Source organism: Anomalospiza imberbis, chromosome 6 (genome assembly GCF_031753505.1).
Source record: "Anomalospiza imberbis isolate Cuckoo-Finch-1a 21T00152 chromosome 6, ASM3175350v1, whole genome shotgun sequence".
Classification (NCBI taxonomy): domain Eukaryota; kingdom Metazoa; phylum Chordata; class Aves; order Passeriformes; family Viduidae; genus Anomalospiza; species Anomalospiza imberbis.
The window spans coordinates 59,102,121-59,128,239 of NC_089686.1; the positions used below are offsets into that span (position 1 = coordinate 59,102,121).

Sequence of the window (26,119 nt, forward strand, 5' to 3'; positions counted from 1 at the left end):
GATTTTACAGCTCTGTTTCTTTGCTGTTTGACATCATATTGCTGCACCACCAGAAGGCAGAGAGAATCTTAATTCTGGGCTCCCTTTAGCTCGTTGGTCCTGTCTGTCCTGTTTAATATCATTGTAAGAAGTGAGTGAGTTCTGCACCTCTCTCAGTGTAGTGGGTTCCAGGAGCACTCCCTCAGCTGTGCTGCCCTCTTGGCTAATTACCATTCCAGAAGTGCCCCCTTCAATGAGAGTGGTTTGTGTCTTTGCTGCTGTGGTGCAGACCCATGACTGTCACAAAGCTGGCATTGTGCTAAGTCTTAGCCTCTCTTATGTAACAATGGGGTTTATTCAGGGAGAGCAGAATCATCCTTCTCGGAAAAGACCTACGAGAAAAACAAGTTAGGAGCCCCAAAGCAGAGCACTGCTGGACATGGCTTTACCAACCATCTTCATTTCTTCCATCTTAAAAAACAGAGTTATCTGTGAGATCTCCCACGTGAGATCCCACAGTTTATCCTAATGAGATTTAATCACCAGGGTTTGTTCTTATGTTCTTAAAACTTACTGAGCAGACCTGACCAAGTTTCTCTTCCTCAACATCACAGTCACATTTTGGGTCACTTTGGCAATGCTGAGTTTCAGTTCAGGTCAGATTCCTGATCCTATAAGTGTGCCTGAATGGTGCTTAGGCTGATGCTTCTTTCCTTGTGCTTCTTGCCCTGTTACTGGATTGTGCAGAAAAGTGGCAAAATGGATCATAGTCCCTGAAGGGTAAGGGCCAAAACAGACTCTGAAATGAAGGCTCTAAATGGCTGTGCTCCCTGGATAGAAACTCATGGTTCTGAGGCAGGAAATGAAAAATAATCTTTTGATACATCACTTTGCAGTACGTTCCAAATTGCTGTTATATTTGCTGAAAGGTTTTTATGAAGCTGTAAATTTCCTGTTTATGAAGGAGAGTAAATTAGTTGCAGCTAAAGTAGTCGAAATTCAGTCCCAACCACTTGGATATTTTAGTAACAATTTGTTCAAGAATTCTCACAAGAGTTCACTTCCTTCTTGATGAAATGTTTTCTCCAAGGCTAAAGCAAACGTTAGTCACAGTATGGTTTCACTGCTTCCCCCAAATCACAGTCCTCATAGGCTGCAGGCCGGGAAACACCAGCACAAAAACAACAAATAAACATTATGATGCAGGATGGTGAAAGCTGCAATACTGTGAAATCTCTTGTTTTTGAAAAAAGTGGCCCATTGAAATGCTCAGGGATTTCCTTTCCTGTAAATGGGGGTAAATCAGCTGCAGAGAGGAAATAATGTGCTGGAGAATCCTTCCCCATGGACTCCATGCAGCTAATCCATTATGTCTCACTAGAAAGTGTAGCCTGCATTATCTTTAGCTGAGATTTGTGGCCAGCCGCGTCACCAATTTCCCCTGCCACAGCCACTCTTTGAAAACTTTCTTTTTTAAGTGGTTAAGGTATGCCTGTGGTTTATTTTATTTGGTGGAATGACTTTGAAATATTCAAGTTGACAGCTTGAATAAAGATGTTTTGCCCCTACATAAAAGTAGAAATTCTACATTTAGAAAATAGAATATTGAGATTTTGCAGGATAGCTACAGCTACTTGATACAAAAACTCTTTTTTTTTTTTTTTCTTCTGTCATCATTTAGCAGAACACATGATATAGAGGTCTCCTTACTAGGACAGATAAGATGCAGTTAAGAAAAAAAATCCTTAATATGTAGATGGTTTTGCCACAGAGAACTATACTTGTTGAGCAGTTTGGTTTTTTCCCCTCAATCTTCTCTTTTTATTCCAGAAGCTTTCACTGACACCCGCTGTCCTTAAAAAAAAGCCTTTCAGGAACGTATTGTGCCTTTCGTCCAGCATTTTAAAAAACATTTAAGCAAGCCATTAATGCGGTTGCTTGCTGTAACTGGAATTACACCTGAGACGGGTGGAATTATCCAAATTTAGGTGGTGCTGCTCCAAGGACTTGGCGCCATCTCGTGTTCAGCCTTTAAATCACTCGCGAGTCCTCCTGAGAGTTTTTGGGCTGGAGCGTTCGCTCTTGGCTCCCCCAGGTAAGCACAGCCTCTCCCTGTTGAGGTATTTTATAAATTCTGGGGTTAGCAAGCCTGCCTTAGTAAATGCAGAGCTGGTGGGGGGCAGCTGTCGAGAACATCAGCATTTGCTCTCACCATCAGGCAGCTGGGCACATACAGGGTTTATAGCATGTGTGGCTGAATGTATTTGTGTGGAGAACACAGCCCCACATGAACTGGTGTTTCAGCTCCTTCCACGAGGTGATGTTCAGTCATGGGATTTGTTTCAGTCACAACATTGGGGGATTTAGCAAATGCCTAAATTTGTTGTAGGAAAAAAAAATTTAAAAACATGCTAGAATGTCTTATGAGTTTCAGAAGGTGTTATTAAGCTGTTTCTTGACTGAAGAGATATGTTATCATATTATCTCCTCAGAAAATCTAGCCAGTTTTTTTTTTTTTTTTTTTTTTTAAGCTATTTCTTATTTAAAAGATACACACAAAACCCTGTATCTTCAAACACCAGGAGAGGCCATAACAGCAGAAAAACTCTTGAGTTCAGCTTACCTGCGAGCTTGGAGGCAGGACACAGGCTGGCCCTCTGTTTTGTCTCTTTCCCTGGTGGTGTCCTTGCTCACCTCTGCGTGGCAGGGTGGTGGTGGCTCTCTCCCAGCCCTTTTCCCACAGCCCCACACCCAGCTGCAGCAGGTCATGCCTTCTTTTTGGTTTGAGGCAGACCTGGAGCAGCTCTGGCTCAGCCCTTTGGCGCTGTGATGGAACAAAACACCCTGTGCTGGCTTGGCTGCTGGAAGGAGCTGTGGGCTGGGACTCGTCCCAGCTCTCAGGCAGGCAAGATTAGCCTAAACCCCTTTAATCTAACCCCAAGGGGAGCCAGAGCAGGCAAGGTCAGCTCCTGGGGCTCAGCTGACACGCAGGAGCTCGCTCACATGCCCAAGCTCTGCCTTTGTTCACTGGTCAGCTCTGCTCTGGTGTTTTCTGCTCTTTGCTGAGATGTGGCTTCATCTCACAGGGCGTGGATGGTGCTTTCTGTGCAGATTAAAGAGTGGCCAGTTGCAGAGCTGAGTCTCTGCTGAATCACGTCCTAAGTGTCAGTCCCAGAGCAGTCATTAAGGTCTGCCACAGATAAGATCCCACTGAAAACCCCAAACCCCAACCCAAGGACAGGAAAAGCAGCAGATCCTGATCTCCAGGGCTTGTCTTGGACCCAGCAGCTGATAACCCACATGGGTGTTCCAGAGCTTGCACGGCCTGGAAATTGTGAATAATTGCCCCTGATTGACACAGCAGTGGGAACTCCTGGATTTACAGGTTCCCTGGGGACATGTGACCTGCTTTTGCACAATAGAGGTTTCCTGTTAAAGAACCCTTCTTGACTCTCTGAAATCTGAATTTTAGCCACTTTCCCATTTCCTTTGTTCCTCTCACTACCCTCAGAGATAAACTTGGTGTTTTTCTGAGACTTGATTTAGCACCTAAGACCTGTTTTGTTTATCCAACAGATTGCAGGTTTTCAGCAGTTCTTCACTTTTTACTTTCTTAAAATTAACTAGCTTAGAAACTGGACTACACCTTGGGGGTAGAAGCTGTACAGACTTCATGCACATTTTACCACCTTGGAGCTGGTGGGGAACCAAGTTAATTCCAGCACAAGCTCTCTCAGAAGGGCTGTTTTCAGCTTGATCTCAGTGCCACAGCTGCAGGAGTTCTGATTGACTCTGAGAAAACCTGTGTTTCACTGCCAATGACCTCTGAATCCTCTTGTGATTTCATGCTGAATGCAGCTACATAAGCCTCTAAATAAACTTGTCTCTGTTCGAAAACCAAAACTTTGCTTCTGTGCTTTGCCATGCTTTCTGTTAGCTCAAATAAAAACACAATTAATCATAGAAGAAGATATTTTCGAGGAGCTGTAAATGTTGACTTTTGGGCAGTTAGCAAGTCTATTCAGGTAATTTGCAGTTTAATTCTCTTTACACAGATCCAATCTAAAATTTGAGATGTATTTGTTATTGTGTGTTGTCATAATGCATTATTTCAGTCTTTGCAGCTTCTTAATGTACTCTGTCTTTGACTCATAATATTATTAAATAGTTAGGGGGTTCTAGCTCCCAAAAAATCCTCTCAGAACAGGAAATAATGATGGTCAGTCATCTTTATTGTGGTTCTGATATTTGTTTCAGTACAAGTGTTCTGCTCTTGATATGGAACTAGAATTTTTTGCATTTTTTTGATCCGCATTATTTTCTTCCTAGTGTGAATTTATGCCCAGCCAAAAGAAGTACCTCAGTATCAAAAATTTGCTGATATGACAACAGCTGCATTTCTGTCATCACTATAGATTTAGACAGTGGCTTCCTGATCCACATCTGAATTGTGGCTCATGGATTCAGCCTTAGAAGTGTTTCATTTTTTGCTGTTGTAAATTTTTTTTTTCTGCTCTTAAGATCATAAGATTTCTTCTGGGATTTTTAGCTGAAATATTTAGGAAGATGTTCATTTTTTTCAGGCTCCTTTAAAAACCTCCTTGATTCCTCAAGCCTAGTTCACCATAGGAGAACCTAAACCACTGGCTTTATCCAGGGCAGCTGTACACAGATGAAATATTTGTTTTCCTGAAGTAATGGAATGAATAGGGACAGGAATTTAGCTTCTGCTTTGCTTTTGCATCATCAGATATCCTCCATCTGTGAACACATCACATTCCTTTTAAAAAAGTATTCACATCTTGTTTATGAGCATTCCTTGCTGTTTTTCTGGTTAGTCGGTCATGTGATATTGTATGTCCTCACCAAACAGCCCCACAAATTCTTTAAATTTGGACACAAAACAGGGCTGAAATGAAAAGCAATGTTTATGGGTACTGACATTTATGGTGTTAAAGTTAATTTGGTGTTGTGAGTAATATCAGACAACGTTCATGTAAATATTTCACCAAAAAGTTTGCTTGTGGACATGATAAGCAGCACCTTCCTTGCCCTCTTCCTCCATTAGAGGGAGTCAGTAAAATCATATCTAGTAAGAAAACTGCAGCTTAATTGTCCCAGCTGGATGTCAGTGCTGTACTCTGACTGATAAACCTGTGGAGGTTTATCAGGTGGGCGGGGAGAACTCAAAAGTTATTTAATAAAAAATTAGATCTCTTCTGTTTTTCAAATATCAAAACATAAACATACAAACATATGACCATTGCCAACATATTTTGAATTGCTTGGATAGAAAAAAGTGCAATCTTCATACCTGTTGGTTAGTAAAACAAACATTGTTTTAAGTTAAAATGTGATGAGGAAAAGATTTATTCAAAGTGCATATTTAATGATCTGGACCCCTCACCGCAGGAGGGGCATTGAGGTGTTGCAGGAAGTCCAGAGAAGGGCAGCAGAGCTGGGGAAAGGTCTGGACAGTCCAGCTGAGGGAACTGGGAGTGTTTAGCCTGGAAAAAAGAACACTCAGGGAAATCTTCTCGCTCTCTACAACTGCCTGACAGGAGCCAGGTGGGGATCAGCCTCTTCTCCCAGGTCACCAGCGACAGGAGAAGAGAAAACGGCCTCAAGCTGCACCTGGGGAGGTTCAGGTTGAACATCAGGAACAAACGTCTTCACTGAAAAAGTGGTTAAACATTGGAAGGAGCTGACCAGGGAGGTGGTGGGGCTGGAGGTGTTCAAAGAAGAGGAGCCTTGGCACTCAGAGCTGTGGTTTATTTGACACGGCAGTGTTCGGGCAAAGGTTGGACTTGGTGACCTTGGAGCTCTTCTCCAGCCTTAATGATTCTATAATTCTCATTAATTACAACTTATATATTTCTTTGAAATTTAATAAGAAGTTATTTGTTTACCAAACTGACTAGGAATGTAGTGGTAACAAATATGCAACAAGAATGTGAATATGTTGTGTTTTTTAGGATACCAATGCCACAAGGGAAAAAAAGGAATCAGGAAAGCCTGGAGGTTGTTTCAGTTTGTTTGTGTGCAAGTTTTTTAAACTTAGAGCAATACATTTATAACTTTACTGCTGTCATTAATCCTGAAAATTCACGTTTGCATTTTATGGCCAAACAACAGAATAGGAAATGCGTCTTTTTCTGGATGTACTCACTAGCTTTCAGAATGGGGGAGTAAACAAGGAATTCATAGTATTCAGCAGAATTCCTTTTTTTGCTAAAATGATTACTGAAATAAAACTTTTTAGAGGAACTCATAGGAGGTTGTGTTTTTCACGGTGATACAAGTTCTGCACACACTTCGGAGATGACTGCTGCTGGGACTGAAATATCTGATTTCAGACAGTTTCCTCATTTTTGGGATCTGTATAAAGATGATCTAAGGCTTTACAACCAGTTTTGTTCCTTTTCTGCCAAAGCTGTTTTTACAAGCTTGTCTTAGGTTACAAGGTGTGGCTGGGGGTGTGTATGCTATTGCCATTTGTCAGAGGTGGGCAGTTCTGTTCATTGGGCAGTTTTTTCTTTATCTCTCCCACAGCCAATCCTCCCTCCAGGAGATCTCTTCTGTTCATGGCCCAGTGAGTGTCCCTGCATGGCTGAGAAAATTCCATCATCCCATGGGGAGAGGCTCCGCCCAGGGGAGGAGCCAAGCATTCCTACCTGGATACAATCTGACTTTGGGAACACCACAGCAGCCTTTGCCCACTGCATTCCCAGAGGAGCAGCTTTCTTCCCCACTGCATTCCCAGAGGAAGCCCATGCCCATCCCCACCAGCCCTGGAGCTTCAGAGGAAAACTCCAGCCTTGTCCAGGATCCCTGCTCCAGCAGAAGCACAGCTGGCACTGCAGGAGGGCTGAGCCACCATGGGATGGGACTGCTGCCACCACCCTGACCCACAGGCTACCAGGGCCTGTTCTGACTCTGGCAGTGTTTTTTTTTTTTTTTTTTTTTTTTTTTGTACTATGGCATTTTTATTTTTAATTTTCCTAGTAAAGAACTGCTATTCCTATTCCCATATCTTCTCCTGAGAGCCCCTTGATTTCAAAATTATAATAACTTGGAGGGCGACAGTTTGCATTTTCCATTTCAAGGGAGGCTCCTGCCTTCCTTAGCAGACACCTGGCTTTTCAAACCCAGACACAGCTGTACATGTGGCAGTTGAGAGCTGGCATTAAAGCAGGATGCAGCTTGCAGACACATTAAAATTACTCTTGGAAAAACACACTATGAGCATAAGACCAAAGCAAATCTTTAGAACTCTTCTGAGGAGAGCCATCCGTCTGTGAGAACAGATATTGACTTCAAATTGAGAATGTACACAGGAAATGATGTTGGCACTTTCTCTCCTAACCCTCAGCTGAAGAGAATGGACAGTGATAATGCCAGCTCTATAAGGCCTTCAGAAGAAAAAGCCATTGGTCATATGCCTTGTTTAAATAAATATTCTGATAAAGCACATGTGCTGTTTAAATTAAATAGTCTGAAAATTCTATATTTAGAAAGCCCACAAAAGCACTTAATTCTGTCTGGGTATTTGTTAATAATGGAGTTAATAATAATAATAATAATAGTAAATAATAATAATCTTCTAACCCTCAGCTGAAGAGAATGGACAGTGGTAATGCCAGCACTATAAGGCCTTCAGAAGAAAAATCCTTTGGTCATATGCATTGTTTAAATTAAATAGTCTGATAAAGCACATGTATTGTTTAAATTAAATAGTCTGAACAATCTATATTTTAAAAGCCCACAAAAGCATTTAATTCTGTCTGGGTATTTGTTAATAATTACAGAGGGTTTCAGGAATTATGTAAGAAGTACAAAATATGAGATCAGCCCTGCTCCAAAAAATTCTATATAGAGAATTAATTATAATAAAGGATTGGATAACAGAAAAATATATAAGGTATTCAAGATCTAACTCATTGCATTAGCAATTAGTGTTCACATGTTGGATTCTTTCCTTTTCCAGTTAATTAAGAATAAGAAAATTATAACTAACTTAGAGGTCACAGAACAATGCAGTGTAATAATCCTCTGTTAAAGAGGATTATTCCTTTACTTGGACATCCTAATGAAAATATTATTTCTGACCTCATTTATCACAAATATAGGATAAGGGGACCCAGATGAGGCTTATAAAATGTTCCATTTCTCAATGATTTTTTGCCAGTCATATTTCAAAGGCAAATGCAGCATCAAATCACAGGGACAGAGTGTCCCATGTACAAATACAGAAAGATTGGTCCTGTTGAGTAATATTTTCTCAGTTTTGGAGCTCCCGGTTTCCAGGAGGGACACAGATTCCTACAGAAAAAATAGACACTTGATAATAAGTTCATTTTTCTCAGTTAAGGTCCCAGGATGGCTCAGACAGTGCCCCAGAGACTGCTCCTCCTCTCTGCAGGTAACTGTTGTGTGATCAGTCCCCTGCCAAAATGCAAGGTTGCTCAAGCCAATCTTGTTCCTGGCAGTGGAAATTGTTAGTCCTCTGTCACTGGAAATTTTTGAGATGATTGTCTAATGCCTAACTTGACTGCAGTTTGAATTATTTCTGTCCATTGGTGAGATGGGGAACTTATTCTTCTCCTCTGCTTTACAATATTACAATAATTATTACAATAAATAGTACAATAAATAGTACAACATTACAATATCTGCTTTTGAAGCTTGGGCTTCTTTTGGAATTGTGCAAATTATTCCTGCCTAAGTGTAGGTCTTTGCTCTTGCCCTCACTGCATTATCTCCCATGATTTTTCTGCCCATTCTTCAGATTAATTTTGGTAGAAATGTGTGGGCCAAAAATTGAGTCTTTACCAAGAGCTGGACTTGATGGTTTGACTGCAGGGACCCAAGGCAGCAAAAAAATGGAGCCTCTGTTTGGTCTGTGTTCATCAGAGATGTCATTGCCCTCTCCTCACAACAGGGAGTGAGGGGAATACACCTCAGCATGTATCAAGTCTTTGAGCTCGCAGTTTGAGAAAAATTGCACCCTAAAAATGCCTCCTGATCTGGAAAAGTCAGAAATGGCAGCACCACTTTGTGTGGCTGTGGTTTTGTTTTGAATCCATACAAGTGTTACAGGTAAAACCAACCATGTTTTTCCCTACCCAAGGTCTGAATTACCTACACAGACTGTGGGGGTTGTTTAACATAGGTGGATTTTTCTTTCCACTCAGATATAGTCCCAGCACATTCTGAAGTGGGTATCTCTACAGCTGCTCCCAAAAATTCCATGTCCTTCAGCATCAGTTTTCAGATTAGTTGGGTGAAGATAGCACTGGGAAATAGAAAACCAGGTCAGAGTCTGCTGGGAACTCTCAAAAATTAGCCATCTCGGAAGTATTTACTTCTTTGTGTAAACCTTTTAAAGGTTTATAAAATAAAACATTTTCCACATTTTTTTTTCTCCCTTGTTCTTTTATTCTTACGAAAGAGTTCAAAAAGCCAAAAGAACAGCCCCAGTCCTGTAATCATGGAGTAGGGGCTGACTCAGTAGTTGGGGTCTGTCCCATGGAGAAGTCAGCCTTAAATAAGAAGGAAAAGCAGGTGGTTGTCTGCAATAAATATGACACTGGCACGGGGAGCACTTAAGAAGGTTATTTTATTAACCTTTTCCACATAAAGGTTTTGCTTGTTCAAAATTATTTTAAAATGGGATTTAAAGTAACAAGGGCTTTTGATATATTTTGCAATAATAAATTCCGAGACAAATGACGCCCGTGGTTTATGCTGCCAGTATGAACATCAGGAAAGAAGACTGAGCTATATCTGGATATCACCAGCAGAAAGGTGGTTAGACATTGGAAGGGGCTGCCCAGGGAGGTGGTAGAGTCGCCATCCCTGGAGGTATCGTGGTACCTGGTCAAAGTTTGGACTCAGTGATCTCAGAGATCTTTTCCAACTTCATTCATTCTGGGATTCTGTACATTCCTTTTTCTGGCTTAGGGCTGAATGTGGTGGAAGTGTAATAAAATGTTATTTTCATATATGCAATGCAAACCCATGGAAAGTTCAAACAACTCAAAGAGCCACAGGTCCTGATTTCTGCCTTCAGGAGGAGCTATTTCTTCAGTATTAGGAGAGCTGCATTTTAATGGTTTCGATTCTGCAGTTTCTCTGCTGAGCTTCCATGCACCTCTCTGCAACTGTGTCCTGCAACTGAGCGGGAAACAGTGTAGGGGGACAAACATGCAGCAGGGTGACAGCAGGCAGGCAACAGTTGCATTTTTTAGTGATAAATCCACCTGTAACAAACATGTAGTGTGTGTTTTTCTGATACGGTGCCTGTTGAGTGAATGCTAAAAGGGGATCTCATCCTCCAGATCCAGGCAGTGGGAATGAAGAAGAAAAAGGGACAGGGAGATTATTTTCTGACAAACAAGTTTCTCTCTGATGGGCACTGTAAAAATAAACCCAGTTAAACTGGCGTGCTCCTAGCAGCACACTCTGCTCTACAGGTAAGTTGCTTTTAGCAGTCATAGATCCTTAGTATCCACAAAATCCAAATAAGAAAGTACACCACCGTCAGAGAGCTTAAATTAATCACATGGGTGTCAATAAACTGAGAGAGCTGAAAACCTTTCTGTGATAATTCTGATTGCTCCAAGTGCAAACAGGACGTAATCATTGCAGATTATTCTGACCTGAGCCACCTTTCTGTGGAAGAGATGGCAGAGGGAATGGAGGGCAGGGGGAATGAGGAACATCTGTGCAGTGAAACCTGCTCTCACCGTGGGAAGGGGCAGTCACAATGTGCTGCAGGAAAAGGATGAGGTGACCGCAGTGTCACTGAAGGGGTGAGGGACCTTCAGCACAGCCAAAGCACTGAGGAGTGCTGCTTTTGTTGGGAGGATGATGATCCTGCTGTCAGAGCAGAGGGCATTGAATTCCCCTCTAGAGGAGGGTCTGGACATGAAAAAGCAAAAAGCAAAAAGCCAGTGGTTCACATGGAATGAGCACAGTGGTTCAGGCAAAATGAGCACATGGAGAAAGTGTAGCATAAAAGGACTTGAATAACAAGGACAGTAATGGATGTTATCTAGATGGTGAAGGTAGAGGTCATAAACTCATTTGTGTTTTTTGTTCCTGATGAAGACTCCTCTGTGTTCGTCCCCTTGTACCGACTCCATTTCCATGGTAACAATCGTATCATCTACCTGAACTGGAAGTCAATGCCCTCTTTCATGCAGTCCTGTCATAGCTGTCTACTGCCTCCTGACAGTCCTTTGTCCTTGCCTTTTGGAGACTGCTGTCTTGGAGCAGTTCAGATATTTGTCATTCTTTCCTTTCTGTTTCTGAACACACAGTCCTTTTTTTTTTTTTGCCCTTTGTCATCCGGGAGTTAAACAAATGTCTCTTCTGACTTTCTCAAGAATACCTGCTTGTGCGCTCTCAGTTATGAAAATTAATGAAATCATATATTTTTTAGAGATTACCAGGAAGCTGGAGGACAGTGTCAGCCACCGTTTTCTGCCAAGAATGTTAACTGATCGGCAGAGCAGACCATATTCACAGTTGTGACTCCCTCAGCTGTCACTGATGCTGTAAGCCCAGAGGTACTGCTGCCACGACAGCCCACAAAATCCGTGTTCTACCCCAACTCACAGCCTGTTTCCTAGCTTATTCCCTGCTGCAGGACCAGTGGCCTGATCACTTTGGTGCTCCAGGAAGAATGTGAGAAATGCTGAAGTGATATAAGCTGTTTTTTGACTTTGTCACAGCCAAGGTGAAATGTACCCAGTGAAACTCCTGGATGAGCGCAGGAATGGGATCCTAAAATATCCATGGGAATTTAGAAAAACAAAAGCAGCTCCAAAGTTCATCTTAAAACTGGAATAAAATAGAGCAAGCGTGAAGCTCAGACTAAAAAGTGCTCCCCCCCTCCACCTCCAGGGCTGAAGGACTTTCCTCAGTGCCCCCCACAGACTCCCTGTGTGGCGCTGGCACACTGGCCCCAAGGATGCCAGCTCCTGTCCTGCCCTGTCCCTTAGGGCTCCATGCAGAGGACATGGGATCGTCTCACGCTCCTGGCACAGATCCAGGGGATGGGGAAGCTGGGTTCGACAATGAGCAGTTGTTTTAGGCTGCTGGGAGCTCTTTGTGCAGGCTGGCTGTGCCTCCCTTTGCTGCTGATGGGATGTTTGGGTGCTTCACCCCTTCTTGGGCTTTAATTCATCATGAATTTTGGGTTTCCAGGGCAGCAAGGCTCAGGGAAGCCCCTACCTGAGCTTTTCAGGATTGCACATTGAAATCTTTCTATAGAATAGTGACATGGGCTTTCTCTGCTGTGTAATAGTGTGGCACAAAGCACATCCCAAGAACCCCTTTTCTAAAAAGCAGATTCAATCCATATTTACACCCAAAGACTTTATTTCTTAAACACAGAAACTTACACATCCTTTCCAGTAAAAGTTCTCACCGAGGTGGCTGATACCATTTTGCATGTACATGTTTGTGATTTTACAGAGGAGGAATGAAAGGCCAAATACTGCCTTTAACCCAGGAAAGCAGTGCCAGCCCACGTCCCCTGCAGCCTGAGGGTGCCTGTAGCTGTGCACCCTGTGTCTGCTGCGACACAGGAGCAGTGCTCCAGTCACTGAGCCTGCTCAGAATGACAAAGCTCCTTTTGCTGAAGGCAGAGTATCACTGGTGCAGCCCAGCGGTCTATATACTCCTAATTGTACTCTGGAACTCCTTTTCAAAATCATTCCCTGATGTCTGGCTGTTCTCCGGAAGCTATTTTTAAACAGAACAACAGCTCTCTCAGCGTAATGAACAAAATGGGTTTTCTGTAGCAACAGCTGTGGATTTCTCTTCAAGTACCATTATTTGTGGCTTTCAGAGGGGACTTTTTTGTTGTGTTTGTTTGTTTGTTTGCTATTAGACATGCAGCTGTCATTAATATAAATAAAAATACAGTCTATACCTGTATTGAACATTAAAAGCCTTTAAAAAAAAACATTATTGAACATTTTTAACATTATTTTGAAACAAAAATACCTGGTGTCTATCTGTGACTCACAAGCCCAGGACTGAGCAGTGCCATGCCCTCACCTGCACTATTGTGCTCACCTGAGCCACCTTTTCCTGGAGGTGGAGGATGGGATGAGAAAGATTCTGCTATAATCAGTGGCAGTGACTTGAAACATTGGGGAAAATGCCTCACAAGTAGATGCTGAAAGAGAACTAATGAGAAAAACACCAAAGAGTGACATGTAAAACCTTTAAAAGTCGTGTGTGATACAGAAGAGTTCACTTAGGAACGTTTCTTCTGACACACAATCAGTGATATGCTCAAAAAATAGTGAGAGGTGGCAACCTGAAGCTGAAAAAAGGTGAATATTGGGCTGCAGCTAATGTACTGGCAGGATCAACAGTGGTCTGTACTATGGATGTAGCTATGTGGCTAAAAAGTGTGGAATTTTCATGGAAATACTCCAGAAGTTCAGTGAATAGGAATGGCCTTGATGTGATGTATGAGAGTTCTATGTTAAATATAAACCATGTTTGTGGGGCTGTATATTCCTACACTTCGTGGTGTAATAAACCTCTCCTGTTAAAAATGATCTCTAATTTCTCTGGAAGCATGTGATTTTACATTGCTTACTAGAAGGCTTTCTGTAGTGATCTTCAGAGTAGGGAAGGTTGTCAAACTGTGTTTTGGACAGGAAGGATTTCTGATTTGATTTCCATGGCATTGGAACAGAAAACATAGTTCCAATAGGAAGAGAACATGTCTAAATGGGCTATTGGTTTTTTAATTTAACCTTAGATTTTAATTTGGAGGTGGGGGGCAGGGAGGGATTGTGCATGTATGATATTTAGTCATCATGTAATTTGTATTAACTCAGTCCACATATTCTTTATTGGGCATTTAGATTACTGGGGTACATAAGTCTCAAGTTATGTAAAATGGATGAAATTTGTAATAGTAGGGAATAATGTCATTTTAATACACAAAAAGGCTGTGCTGACTTGGGACTGGTGGCTTTTAGGTCTATTTGAAAAGCTGCTAAAGGTTTTAAACTTTCTGCTCCGTGTGAAGCTTGTAAATGATCTGGGATCCATCGCCCCAGGCAAAGAGCTGCTTTTCTTTGGGATTGTAGTGTATGGTAGAGTGGCCACCCTGGCGCTTTGGGAAATGCAGTCCTGGGTTTGTGTGAGCATCCAGAGCACCCAGAACATCGTAAACACACTGGATGCGGGAGGAGCCGCCAGAAGGAGAGTTGTAGACCACGTGGAGGGTGTTGCAGGCCATGAAAGCTGCCTCAGCATCCCTGCTGCTGCAGGGTGTGTCCCAGCTGTGCTCCACGGCCATGCCAACCGGGTTGATTTTGGTGAGGACAATGTTCCCCCGCGTCTCTGGCTCTGCATGGAGGGCCCACAGCCCCTGCTCGTCGAGAGCCAGGTCTATTTTTGTCTGTGGAGAGAGCTGGTAGGCAGGAATCCTCCCAGCCCCTGGCAGCAGCATCTGGTCAGCTACGTTTCTTCTCTGGATATTGAATTTAACGATCTCGTTCAAGGAGCCGTGTCTGTGGTAGAAGAGGAAACCCTGATAGATGACGTGGCCGGTTCCTTCCCAGGGCAGTGGCAAGGGCACTCGGCGAGCCTTCAGAGTCTCATTGTTTTCCATGAAAGCCATGATATTTGCAAATTCCAAAATCACGTTATTTACAGAGTCACTTAATAAATAAATCTTCCCGTGTTTTTTGCCAGGATCTTTCATCCAAGAGCCATGCTTTCCTCCAGTCTTCTTAACTACCTTCAGGGACCTAATACCTGCAAGCATGTGGTCACAACCTGCAAGGAAGTAACCAAGGAATAGTAAAATTAGAATATCTGTAAATTTTCTAGTTTTCTTTCTTTGAATTACTTTTAATTCATCTCTGAGGCCTGAGTCAATATATCAGTAAAGGTGTCAGCAGTGTGGCTATGGTAAGTAGTGCTGAAAATAGTTTTCTGTGATATATTCTTAGTAAGAAAACTGTGGTATTTTCATCTACCTGTAGAGTGTTGGGTTTTGTTCTGTTACACCAGTGTCAGCCAAAACATTTGGATATTTGTGTGTCTGAGAGGAGACCAAGAGCACAGTTAGTGATTTTGTGATTATTCTTGTCTGTCCTTTTACAGGGCTATAATTTTTACTTCAGAGAACTGACTTCTGGTTTAGATCAGCACACTAAAGTAATTAGATTTATTTCTTGTTGGAGGCATACAAATTAAAATCCATTGTATAGTGTTTTTGTTTCAGGACTGGTCTTATCTTCAGATAGCCTCTTTTTTATGCATTTGTAGTATAAATAGAAATAAAAAGAGATCAGCATAACTGAAAGCCAAAAAGCTGGGCTATCTTCGCATTCCCCTTCTCAACACCTGCACACAAAGGAACAAGAGCAAAAATATAGATCACACAGCCAGGGGTGTGCATGCACCGAGGTGGCCTTTGGAGGAGCTGGTGTGATGTCTGTGCTGCCAATTCCTGTGCCAGGAGCTGGCTGGTGGAACCACCCAGCTCTTTACCTCACTGAAGGGTTAAAACTGGCATCAGCAGAGAGCGAGTCACAGCTCTGGCTTCCCCACGTTTTGTGTGCACTCTGCAGGGATGTTTCAGACCAGAAAGCACCAAGCCTGGGAGGACTCGGGCATTTAGACTCTGAGATCTTTATCAAGCAGCATCCTTTCCAGGAAAAAGAACTATTGCAAAGTGTATTAACAAGCTTGTTTACCAAAGGCACTCATAAATTACAGCATTTGAAGTTGAAAGAATTGCTTTCAGTGGAGCGCAGCCATTTCAGTAAACAGGACAAACAAAGCTCTAAGGCAGGAAGTTCTGGCAGCAGATGAAATGGAGAAAGCAAAACCAGCCCCCCTATTTGGCCCGATACAAACCTATTGAAGTCAGTGGCAAGACTCCAGTTGCCTGTAGAAAGCAATCTTTATGTAATTTGTGTGTACTGATACCCTCTAATCAAAGCTTTTGGATATTGCTGCCCCAGCATGGATTTTTTTTTCCTGGGAGTCCTCATTCTGGAAGTGCCTTCCCTGAGCAAGCCACAACAGCTCTCTCAAATCTAACATTTATTGATTAGATCGATTACAAAAAAAAATTAAAGCTGCTGAATCAAAAACCCTAGGCAGCCTTAGCAGCATCTTCCTCTGCAGGGGAAACAACCAGATTTTTCTCTGATTGTTATCTTCTGTGCGAACTTGACCCAAACCCAGTAGCAAAGCTGGACTTAGAAACCTTATTTTCTGCTAGATTTTTGAAGTGACTCAGCAAAAATAATCATGGAGTCTGTTTAAGACACGACAGCATAGAAGCAGAGCTGCTATTTTCCAGAGCTGAGGACCTTCCTACTTTTTCTAAGTGCTGTAAAATCTTCACAGGGAATACTTTTGACATCAAATTTAATGGGAAAAGCATCTGACTAGTACTGACAGTAGAGAACAAATTGAAAATAAAGTTACCATGAGCTGCTACAATAAAGTTTAAAGTAATAATTTCCAACAAAGGAAAATGGAAAGTAATTTTTCCCCTCTGAAACTCTCAGAAAGATACAATTTTCAAAGTGCCTTAACCACAGTCAATTTCAAAATCCCCAATTATTTTCCTCTCTGAAAAAAATGCCTAATGTTCAAAAATTCTCCAAATGGAAAAAGGAACTATCGATATTCCGAGCACTGAATTGTGGAGTACAAGGAGAGCTCAGAAGAAGAATAGGTGATTGCTTCAGTAAGCATCTACCCTAAAAATGATTTGCTTGAAAAGTTCAAAGAAGAAATTATAAACTTATGTGTAAAATTAAATCAGCCTAATTCTGCTGAAGTCAGTGGAATTGTATAATTGATGATGCTAAAGTTCTTTTACTCACTTTTTTAAAAATTCAGTTTGTATTTCTTATTATTTACTCTTCATTTCTTACTTCTATGAAAAGAAAACAGACTACTTTAAATATGTGTACAATATATGGTTTATATCCATACCACAACTTTTTAAGGTAAAGGTAATTATAAAATATCATTTGCTTAAAAAAATTATAGATTGTGCATATATTCTTCATGCTGGGTATCATAACACCTAATTTTCAAATCAGGACTAAGCTTGGTTTATAGCCAAGGCAGCGTGCACTCTTATTAAAGGAGAGGACAAGGAGAGCAAGAATGATAGAGCAGGAAAGTAAAGCAGGTAAATATTGCAGGAGTGAATTAAGTATTTTATTGACTCACTTTTGAGTTGGGGTTTTGTCCCTGCCTAGCCCAAAAAGCAAAGACAACCATTAATTCCTTGGCACAGCTGCAGTGCTCAGAAATGTATTTTTCTGGGACTTTGCAAGAGCACATCTTCAGAGGATTTTACCTATTTATTATTTTATAATAAAAAGTAACTTCCAGAGAATTAATTTCATATGCAGTAGATTTTCTGCAAAGTAAATGTTTGAACTGTATTTTCCTCCCTCCCTCTCCCATACCTTTTTTGCATATACATGGGTTTTATAAGTCTAGTATTTACACAGCCCAAGACCCCTTGCAATAATCTGTGGTATTCACACAGCTAACGAAAATCTGTTATCCCTGCATCAGCATGCACACGTGGGACTGCTCACACCGAAGTTCTGAAAAGCAAACTGTTCTTACTTGCATTAAACATGAGTTTAAGTCTCTTTTTTTCTTCTGCCTCTTCCAGCAGCTGCTGTTTCAGCAGGTCCTCGTGCACTTCCACGCAGGCGTTGGAATCCCTGGCAGATCCAAAGTAGTCAATGTCCCTCTGGGCGTGCTCGACCCTCCTTAGCAAATTCTCCACTTCTCCCTTGAGCTCAGTCTTGTCGGTGCTCAGCCCTGCCAGGCGGGACAGCACCGCCTTGGAGAACTCTCGGAATTCATCCACGTATTCCAGCACGTCTTGGCTGCATTTCTGCAGCCTCTTCTTGAGTCAGAACACGGGAAAAGAACACATGGACAGACGTGGACATTCTGTGCACATCACAACCCCACTCACGAGTACTTTCACAGCCCTGCTTCCCAGTGCCCTGCACCCACCTATTCCAGCCCAGGGTGGAATAGTGTTGGGTGTCTGTGTAAGCTGAACCTCTCAGACTGGCACAAAATTCAAAAGACTGGACAAAAATCCACATTTTTTTAACTCGACATGGTTACTGACAGCCAGATACTTTGTTTTGCTGCCTAAAGAAAGAAAACTGCCCTGATGGAAGCAGCCAAGGATAATGAAGGGTGTGGTAGGCACACTTTTCTCTCTCTCAGGATCTTTTCATAGATGAACACAGAGAGAAGAAAGAGAAAACAATTTCTATTTCTGCTCCTTGTTTTTCCCATGTGGAATGTGTTTGGAGAATTGTTCACCTGGGGTGATTGCTTGATTGGATTCTGGTGAGGATTGTTTGAGCCTGGTGGACAATCAGATCCACCTGTGGCTTCACTCTCAAGAACAGGGTCACGAGTTGTGAGTGAGTTAGAGATGGTAGTTAGCAAAGTAGGTTTGTAGTTTTAGTATCTCCTTTAAATAGTATATTAATGTATTACAGTATAGTTATAATAAAGAAATCATTCAGCCTTCTGAAGTCAGACATCAGCATTTCTTCCCACTGGGTTCACCTGCATTTAAAATAGAAGGGCTCATGATCTCTGATGATTTGCTTTCCATAAACTTTCTGGAACTCCTCCTGTATGACCCCTGGTGAAGCAGTGTCAAAGAGTTTTCTGCAGGAAATCTATAGCCATGAACATTTCACATGAATATACCTCTTCTGACAAAGGCAGAACCTATTTTTCATCTAGTGTAGCTATTTTTTGTCCATTTAAAGATGAAAATGAAAATACTGAAATGCTGTAGTTGAGGAAGTTTAGTGTTTAGTTTTTTGTTTGTTTGTTTTTTCCTTAAATTATTGGCTGTATTAAAAAAAAGCCAACCCAAAACAACAACAACAACAACAACAAAAAAAAAAACAACAACAAAAAACCAACCAACCAAAGAAAGCCAAAAAACTATTTCTTTACACCTAAATTCAAATTATCAGTGTTTTCCAAGGTAAGTAATATGGTTCTCTGTTGCAATGCAGCTGCTTCATTTGCACCCTGAAAACAGTAGTTCAGCTGCCACTTTAGGGAGATGAGGCATTTGAGCAGATCTTTGGTTGGTGACCTGTGGTTTCTGTGTTTTCCTCCTCTCTCCCCCATTTATACAAGACCATAAGTCCCCAGGAAGTTGCCTAATTACATTCTACAAAACCTTTATTTTAAGTATTTTCAAGTGCTGTCTTCAGTATCTGCCTCACTCTCTGTTACTTTTAAGTCCTGTTACTTTTGTGCCCCTTGCACCAAATGCCACAGGTTACCTCATTTTTAATGGGTGCTAAAGGAATAGGAATTGCCAGGTGAAGTTACTCCTAGAGTGGCAAAGAAAATTTAAATCTCCATCCACACAGTGGGAAGAGAATATCAGGTTAATCCTTCTGTGCTGAGAAGATAAGACTAATGAGGGTTTTGTACAAAAAGGGACTTCAAATCAGGCAAGCTAGAGCTTCTCTATAAGTCTGCAAATGCAAGCCAGGAGCCGGGGACACGTCAATAATTAAAAATAAACAATATATGATTATAACACACCAATACTGAAGAGGTATTTTGCAGTACTGGTAGCTTTTTACTATAGAAAAAAAAAAAGCAAGAACTGGTACATTTATATAAGTAATTGAAAGGAATTCAAGGAATTGAAAGGACTGCATTTCAGTCTCTCAGGTATTAAAGGTTTATTTAAAGTGCAGGTACACTGCTGGTTTGCATGAATGTGTCTTGAACTATCCTTCCAGGCAGGAATATCTGCACACAGGAAAAATACATGATAAGTTTTTATCTCCTTGCTAATAAATACCTGACAGCTCTTCTACTGGTGACAATATGTTTATACTGCTCCCTAGGATGGTCTGTGACAGTTCTATATAAACATTTGCATTTTTAGCTAAATTCACTGATGTCATTAAAAAAAATGACAAATGATAACAGAATAAAACCATAACATTATGAAATTATATCCTGCAACAAATGATGTGCTAATTTGGGATCATTACAGTTAAAGTTTTAGCAAAGATTTTACTCATTCATAGGAAAAAGCTGGAAATTTACCCTCCTGTTTTGATGTATCATACAGACTGTCCTGGCCTCGGAACATCCACACATTTTCCAACCTCTTTTGCTGCAGAAGGATTCATCAGGCACATACCTCCAGAGACAGAAAGCGCTGGTCAATGTAGCTCAGCAGGGCTGCGTCCTGCATCATGTACTGTGCTGCTCCCATGATGCTCATAAGGGATGGAATCAGCAAAAAATGGACTTGTAAGGCTACCATTGCACCAGAAAATTTGGAGGAAAGTAGTGAATCAGTTCTGTGGGCAATCCCAAACGCTGCCAGTCCAAGATCAAATGCAATTTACCACCATCTGAAGTGAAAAAAAAAAGCTAAAAATTACTAAAAAGTTAAAAATACTGTGGCTGAAACGATTAAAAGGACTTAAAATGGCTGTTGCATTCTATCATTAAGGAAGTAACATTGTGGCAGAGGGACTGAATGTGTTTATTTCTAGGAGCCAGATGACTACTTCTCAGTTTGTGATCCTATGATCAATCCCAGATGTTCAGCACTGAGTCACATCGAGCCTGTAGGCCAAAATTTATTAAATACAAATAAAAGTAATTTATTTTACCCTCCTTTCTCCTCCCATCTGCTTTCCCCTGTGACCAACCCTGCAGAGCGGGCTCAGTGCAGGTCAGAGTGGATTCACAGTGGGTGCAACACAGGCCAGCCCTTCTCAGGGAGGTCTGGTGCTGGATGTGTGTGCCTTTAAAACCATCTAAAGCAATTCATTCACTTCCACTATCCAGCCTATTTACAGTGGCACTGGAAACCAGACATAAAACTGTTTTTTTAAACAAAGTTCCTCCTCCTTTTTCTCTTGACACTACTTTTCCAGCTGAAAACAATACCCTTAACACAACTCTGTGTCCATTTAGTGGAGTCTATAACAGATATCTCCTTTTGGAATAATAATTCTACTTAATCTGACTTACAAATTAATTACAATTAACTTACATGAACCTACTGCATTTGAGGCAATTCGTATTTATTTAATTTCATAATTTTCCTGACTGAATGCCTTGCTTGGAAAAACTCATGGCCATGCTAACATTCTATTTGCTAGAAAACTATGTGTTAGGAGCTTAAAAAACTCCCTTTGTATCCAAAGCCAAGCTGGATGCCTCTGTTTCTCAGAATTCTCCACCTCTTCACTTCTTCCCCCCTCCCATTTTTCTTTTTCTTCAGTTTTTTCTTATTTCATCACATTTACCAAGCTTTCTTTTTCTTTCTAACTGCCTCATGTGTAAGCCTGTGATGATTGCAGAATTCAAGAGAGTGTGTGTGTGTCACAGCAGGCAGATTTTTTCCTCCTTGTGTTTGATTTTTGCACAGTGGTTATGTGTGCTTTGCAGGCAAATTTCACCCAAGTGCACCGAGCAGTATTCTGTATTTTAGTATTGCTTTACCCTAAGAGGGCACACAATTTGCCAGCTCCTATTTACAGGCAGTGCCAGTGATGCACAGAGAGTTTAATATTTGATTTTTTAGTCCAGTGACATTTCACTTTACTCCAGAGCTCCTGCTTGAGGGGACAGAGAGCTTGCCCTGATAGCAGACACCTTGGGAAGTCTGAACTTCCTTGATTCTGTCCTATGGAACATCTTGACATTCTTTTCCACAAAGTAATCAGCTGCAACACCAGGGAAGATCAACATAGGAAAAAAAAAAATCTAACCTCTGAGGTGAACCTGGAACCCTTCAGATTTGTTCTCTGAGTCTCATGTCTGTCCCAGGTAATGACTGGGAGATGAAGATGATGGAATTCAAAATTACAAACTTCCTTTCAGGAATGCATATTTAGAAGTCAAGATACTGACACAGAATTTATTTCCTTTATCTTAAGACAAGGAAAAGAATGTAAAAGGTAAAATATCTTGAACTGCTGTACACCCTTGATAAGCTTAAACATTCTGCATATGGATTCTGTGATGTTGCTCAATAATTTCTTAGAATCACCCACAGCTGAAAGACCAGAAGGATTCCTACAAATCCTAGAAATCCTTCCAAGGATTTCTACAAATGAGGCATTCCCATGTTTATTAAACCATGGTCTTGTGGTAAATGGCAGTGATGGTCCACATCCAATGCACAGTTCTGGGAAGGCATGCCACAGCCCCTGACTAAGTCCTGAGCTTTGTTGGGTTTTTATTTTGCATTTATTTTGCTTTGGTTGTTGTATGTTTTCCACTTCTGTTCAGCCTAGATATACACAAAAATATTTTGTTTTTTTTTTCCAAGTACTTATAATCTGTATAATAAACAAATAAATATATCTATCTATATCATCTATATCTATCCATATAATATCTAAATCTACATCTACATCTATATCTATATCATCTATATCTATAGCTATATCTATATCTAATATATATAATCTATATCATCTATATAATCTATATCTATATATCTATATCTATATCTATCTATATCTATACGTATGTCTGATGGTGATTTAAAGCAGAATTGTTTGGCATGTCTGGGAAGAGACTGGTCTCAGTGCACAGGATATTACACACTAACAGAGCAAAAGTTTGCTTTTAACTCAAGGAACTCTTTTTGTCATGACCATTACTCCTTTGATTTGAGAGGCCTCTCAAACCTTTAAAAGGGAGCAAGTGTATAAATGCAGGTGAATATGTCTTTTCACTGTCCTTGTCCTCTCTCTGGCTGAGACATTGTCCTTTTCTTGTCAACGCTGCTTCTTTGCTGCATTTATTCCACCTTTTTACCATTTGGTGTCTGTTTTAACAGCTGTTAGATATTTTCAAAGGAAAAATAGAAATTTTCAGCTCCATCTGTGTTTGTGGTTTTGATTTCAGATGCTGGATGGAGCTTTATGTGTTTTAAAAGTAATGTTGAAATCAGTTCAGCGTGTGTACTTGATTTGGGGGAAGAATGACGTTTCCTTAAGGCATTATTTCACTCATATGATTGCATTCTATGTTTTGTTGTTTTGTTTTTTTAATAAGTCATTTTCTTTCTGTCATTTCAGGTGGGATAACTAGAGAAGTGCCACAATAAATCAGGTTCTTTTTCCTCCCGTCCCACCCTGGTTTCTCAGCTCCTCACAGGAATCACAAGACACATTTCATTTTGAGCTTTGGGAATATCCCTGACTCCCAGGGCTCCCTCACCCTTTTTCCTTGGCTTTTTCTGAGCCATAGGTGCTGTCCTAATGCCTTGCCCTGTGTTACTACATCCCTGAAAACAAGTGGGAAGCACCCCCTCCTGTCACTTAGTTCCAAGTAGTGCACAAATACACCGGATTTTACTCCCAAACTACACAATGGCTTAAAATGAGGTTAATTATGTTTTTCATCTTTAATTAACCTCAGCATGCAGAGCAATAACCGATGAAAAGGAAAAATCAGAGTCTGATTCAGAGCTTTCTACTGATCTTATACACACCTGCTTCAGAAAAAACTACTGCTCAGCCTGACATCCCAGTGCTTGTGCGCTCATGTGGGATTTTGTTTGTGATTGCAATTTTGTTTCGTTTCCAGCTGCCTATTTTGATATGTTTTGATGCTGGTGAATCAGACTGATGCTTTATATTAGTAATATAGAGAGTGTCGTGGTCTACTTCTGTATTTTCTAATTTTATTAGGATTTGGGTCTGCAGAACCAAGTTTCTTTGTTGCTGCTGGCCAGTGGTCTAATGCTGAGATCTGGGAGGTTAGAAAATATCTTTGTCACCGTGGGAAATCAGCACTTAATTCCACTTCTGCCACTGCATTTTTGTTGTTTTAGTTTTTTTTCCCCCTTCAGTTTTATACCTTAGAAAGTGACTCCCATTTCTGTAGAAAAGACAAACACATGCAGTCCAGGTGAAGTCCTTCTGCGGTGCTCAGCTGGAAAAGCAGTGCAGGGAGTGATATCAGTCAGGATCGCAGTGATAAGGAGGACTGGCAGAATTTTGGGACTCACAGAGGACTCCACTAGGCGGCTCCCAAGCCCTGGGAATTGCAAGGCAGACTCGGCTGGAACACGCAATTCCAAAGCCTCTGAGGGAGTTAGAACAGGCAGAGGGAAGAGTGGTTCAGTGGTGCAGAACTCCGGGGAGCCAGGTGGAGGGAAAGCTTTCCCAGGCTTTAGGGGCGCGCTATGACAGGGCTGAGCTGGCAGGGTTTGGGGTCTGTGCCACCCCAAGCAGGGAATGCCAGAGTACCCGGCACCAGCAAGAGCCCAGGATGCTCAGCACTTGCAGGAAAAATGAGTTGTTGCATCAGGACTGGCTCTACGAATGAAATCATAAAAGGGAAATAAAGCTGTACTCTATTTGTGTAGATTTATTGTGGGAGTGTCTGGGTTTGAACAGACAGGTGTCTGCTAAGGAAGGCAGGAGCCTCCCTTGAAATGGAAAATGCAAACCCCCTCCCCCTGAATTATCATAAATTTGAAATCAAGGGGCTCTCAGGCAAAGATATGAGAGTAGGAATAACAGATCTTTATTAGGGAAAAATAAAAATAAAATAAAAATGCAGTAATACAAAACAACACTGCCAGAGTCAGAGCAGGCCCTGGCAGCCTGTGGGTCAGGGTGGTGGCAGCAGTCCCATCCCATGGTGGCTCAGCCCTCCTGCAGTGCCAGCTGTGCTTCTGCTGGAGCAGGGATCCTGGACAAGGATCCTGGAGTTTTCCTCTGAAGCTCCAGGGCTGGTGGGGATGGGCCTGGGTTTCCTCTGGGAATGCAGTGGGGAAGAAAGCTGCTCCTCTGGGAATGCAGTGGGCAAAGGCTGCTGTGGTGTTCCCAAGGTCAGATTGTATCCAGGTAGGAATGCTTGGCTCCTCCCCTGGGCGGAGCATCTCCCCATGGGATGATGGAATTTTATCAGCCATGCAGGGACACTCACTGGCCATGAACAGAAGATAATTAATAATTAATGGCCCATTAACAGAAGAGATCTCCTGGAGGGAGGATTGGCTGTGGGACAGATAAAGAAAAACTGCCCCATGAACAGCAGAGAACTGCCCCAGCTCTGACAGATGGGGATAGAACACACAGCCCAGCCACATCTTGCATTTCTAACCCAAGACGGTTAGTTAAATGATAGAATCATGGAATATTTTGTGTTGGAAAAGACCTGTAAAGCTCAGCTATTGAAACCTCCCTGTAACGAGCAGGGACATCCTCAGCCAGAGCAGGTTGCTCAGAGCCCCTTCCAGCCGGGCCTTGAGTGCTTCCAGGGGTGGGGCATCCCCCACTTCTCTGGGTAACCTGTGCCAGTGTTTCATCACCCTCAGTGTAAAAAATCAGTTTCCTGTATCTGGTCTGAATCTACCCTCTTTTAATTTAAAACCATTGTCCTTTGCTCTGTTGCTCCAGACCCTACCAAAAAGCCTGTTCCATCTTTTCTATAAGAACTATAACTACTAAATAACTACTAAAATAATCCAGAGAACTCCATCTGGACATGGATCATGTAATAGTCTGGCATAAAAATCAACCGTGTGCAGTTACTTTGAATGGTCTGTTTGTTTGTTTGTTGCCAAACTCAGAATCCCAGTTCTGTTGATCAAAGACAATTCCTAGTAGCTCGAAACTTCAATCTGTACAAGCCCAGAACTAAACAAACTTTGAATTACACAATTCAGTATAAACCAACATTAGAATTTTCCTTGCTTTTGGCTTGTTTTCCAGTGTGGAATCCGCTCATGAATATTGTCACTAAAATTCGTTTTGCTTGAATGTTCATGTTCATTAAACCTATTCACAGGAGTGTAGTAGTCAAAATGACATTGCTTTAAATTCAGAGTATTTACAGGAAATGATTATGACATTTTCCCAACTCATTTCAGTTGAGAATGCCTGGTGTGGTTTTTTAGTTATGTTTATTTTTCAAATAGGCCTTTTAGGTGTGAGGCATGACTTCTGAAAAGCTGAAAAGATACTTTTTGAACTTTAAATGCCTAGGATGTTGTGTTCTCAGGTTTTTTTATTGTTTATTTGTGGCTTTTCTGGGGGGGGCTGTAGAC

At 41.5% G+C, this 26,119-nt stretch overlaps 1 protein-coding gene across 2 annotated transcripts; it reads right to left on the bottom strand.

The window, feature by feature from the left end:
- Window positions 1-14,017: 14,017 nt before the first annotated feature.
- On the bottom strand, window positions 14,018-20,658 carry OLFML1 (olfactomedin like 1). 2 transcript variants are annotated; one of them, XM_068194692.1, is made up of 3 exons: window positions 20,228-20,658; window positions 17,632-17,917; window positions 14,018-14,796 (listed from the first exon to the last, which is right to left on the bottom strand). In XM_068194692.1, exons 1-3 carry the CDS (start codon window positions 20,351-20,353, stop codon window positions 14,018-14,020), a joined length of 1,191 nt encoding a protein of 396 aa, XP_068050793.1. In that variant the 5' UTR covers window positions 20,354-20,658. The 2 variants fall into 2 exon arrangements, with proteins under 2 accessions (XP_068050793.1, XP_068050792.1); XM_068194691.1 differs by having other exon boundaries at window positions 17,632-17,920.
- Window positions 20,659-26,119: the final 5,461 nt, after the last annotated feature.

Bases quoted from the DNA above. Each gene is read 5' to 3' on its own strand.
- OLFML1 (XM_068194691.1), bottom strand. From the start codon at position 20,353: ATGGTAGCCTTACAAGTCCATTTTTTGCTGATTCCATCCCTTATGAGC. The intron at 17,921-20,227 runs GTATGTGCCTGA...TTCTGACTCAAG, and splicing joins AGCGCTTTCTGTCTCTGGAG to AAGAGGCTGCAGAAATGCAG. The intron at 14,797-17,631 runs GTAAGAACAGTT...ACTTCCTTGCAG, and splicing joins TAAACTCATGTTTAATGCAA to GTTGTGACCACATGCTTGCA.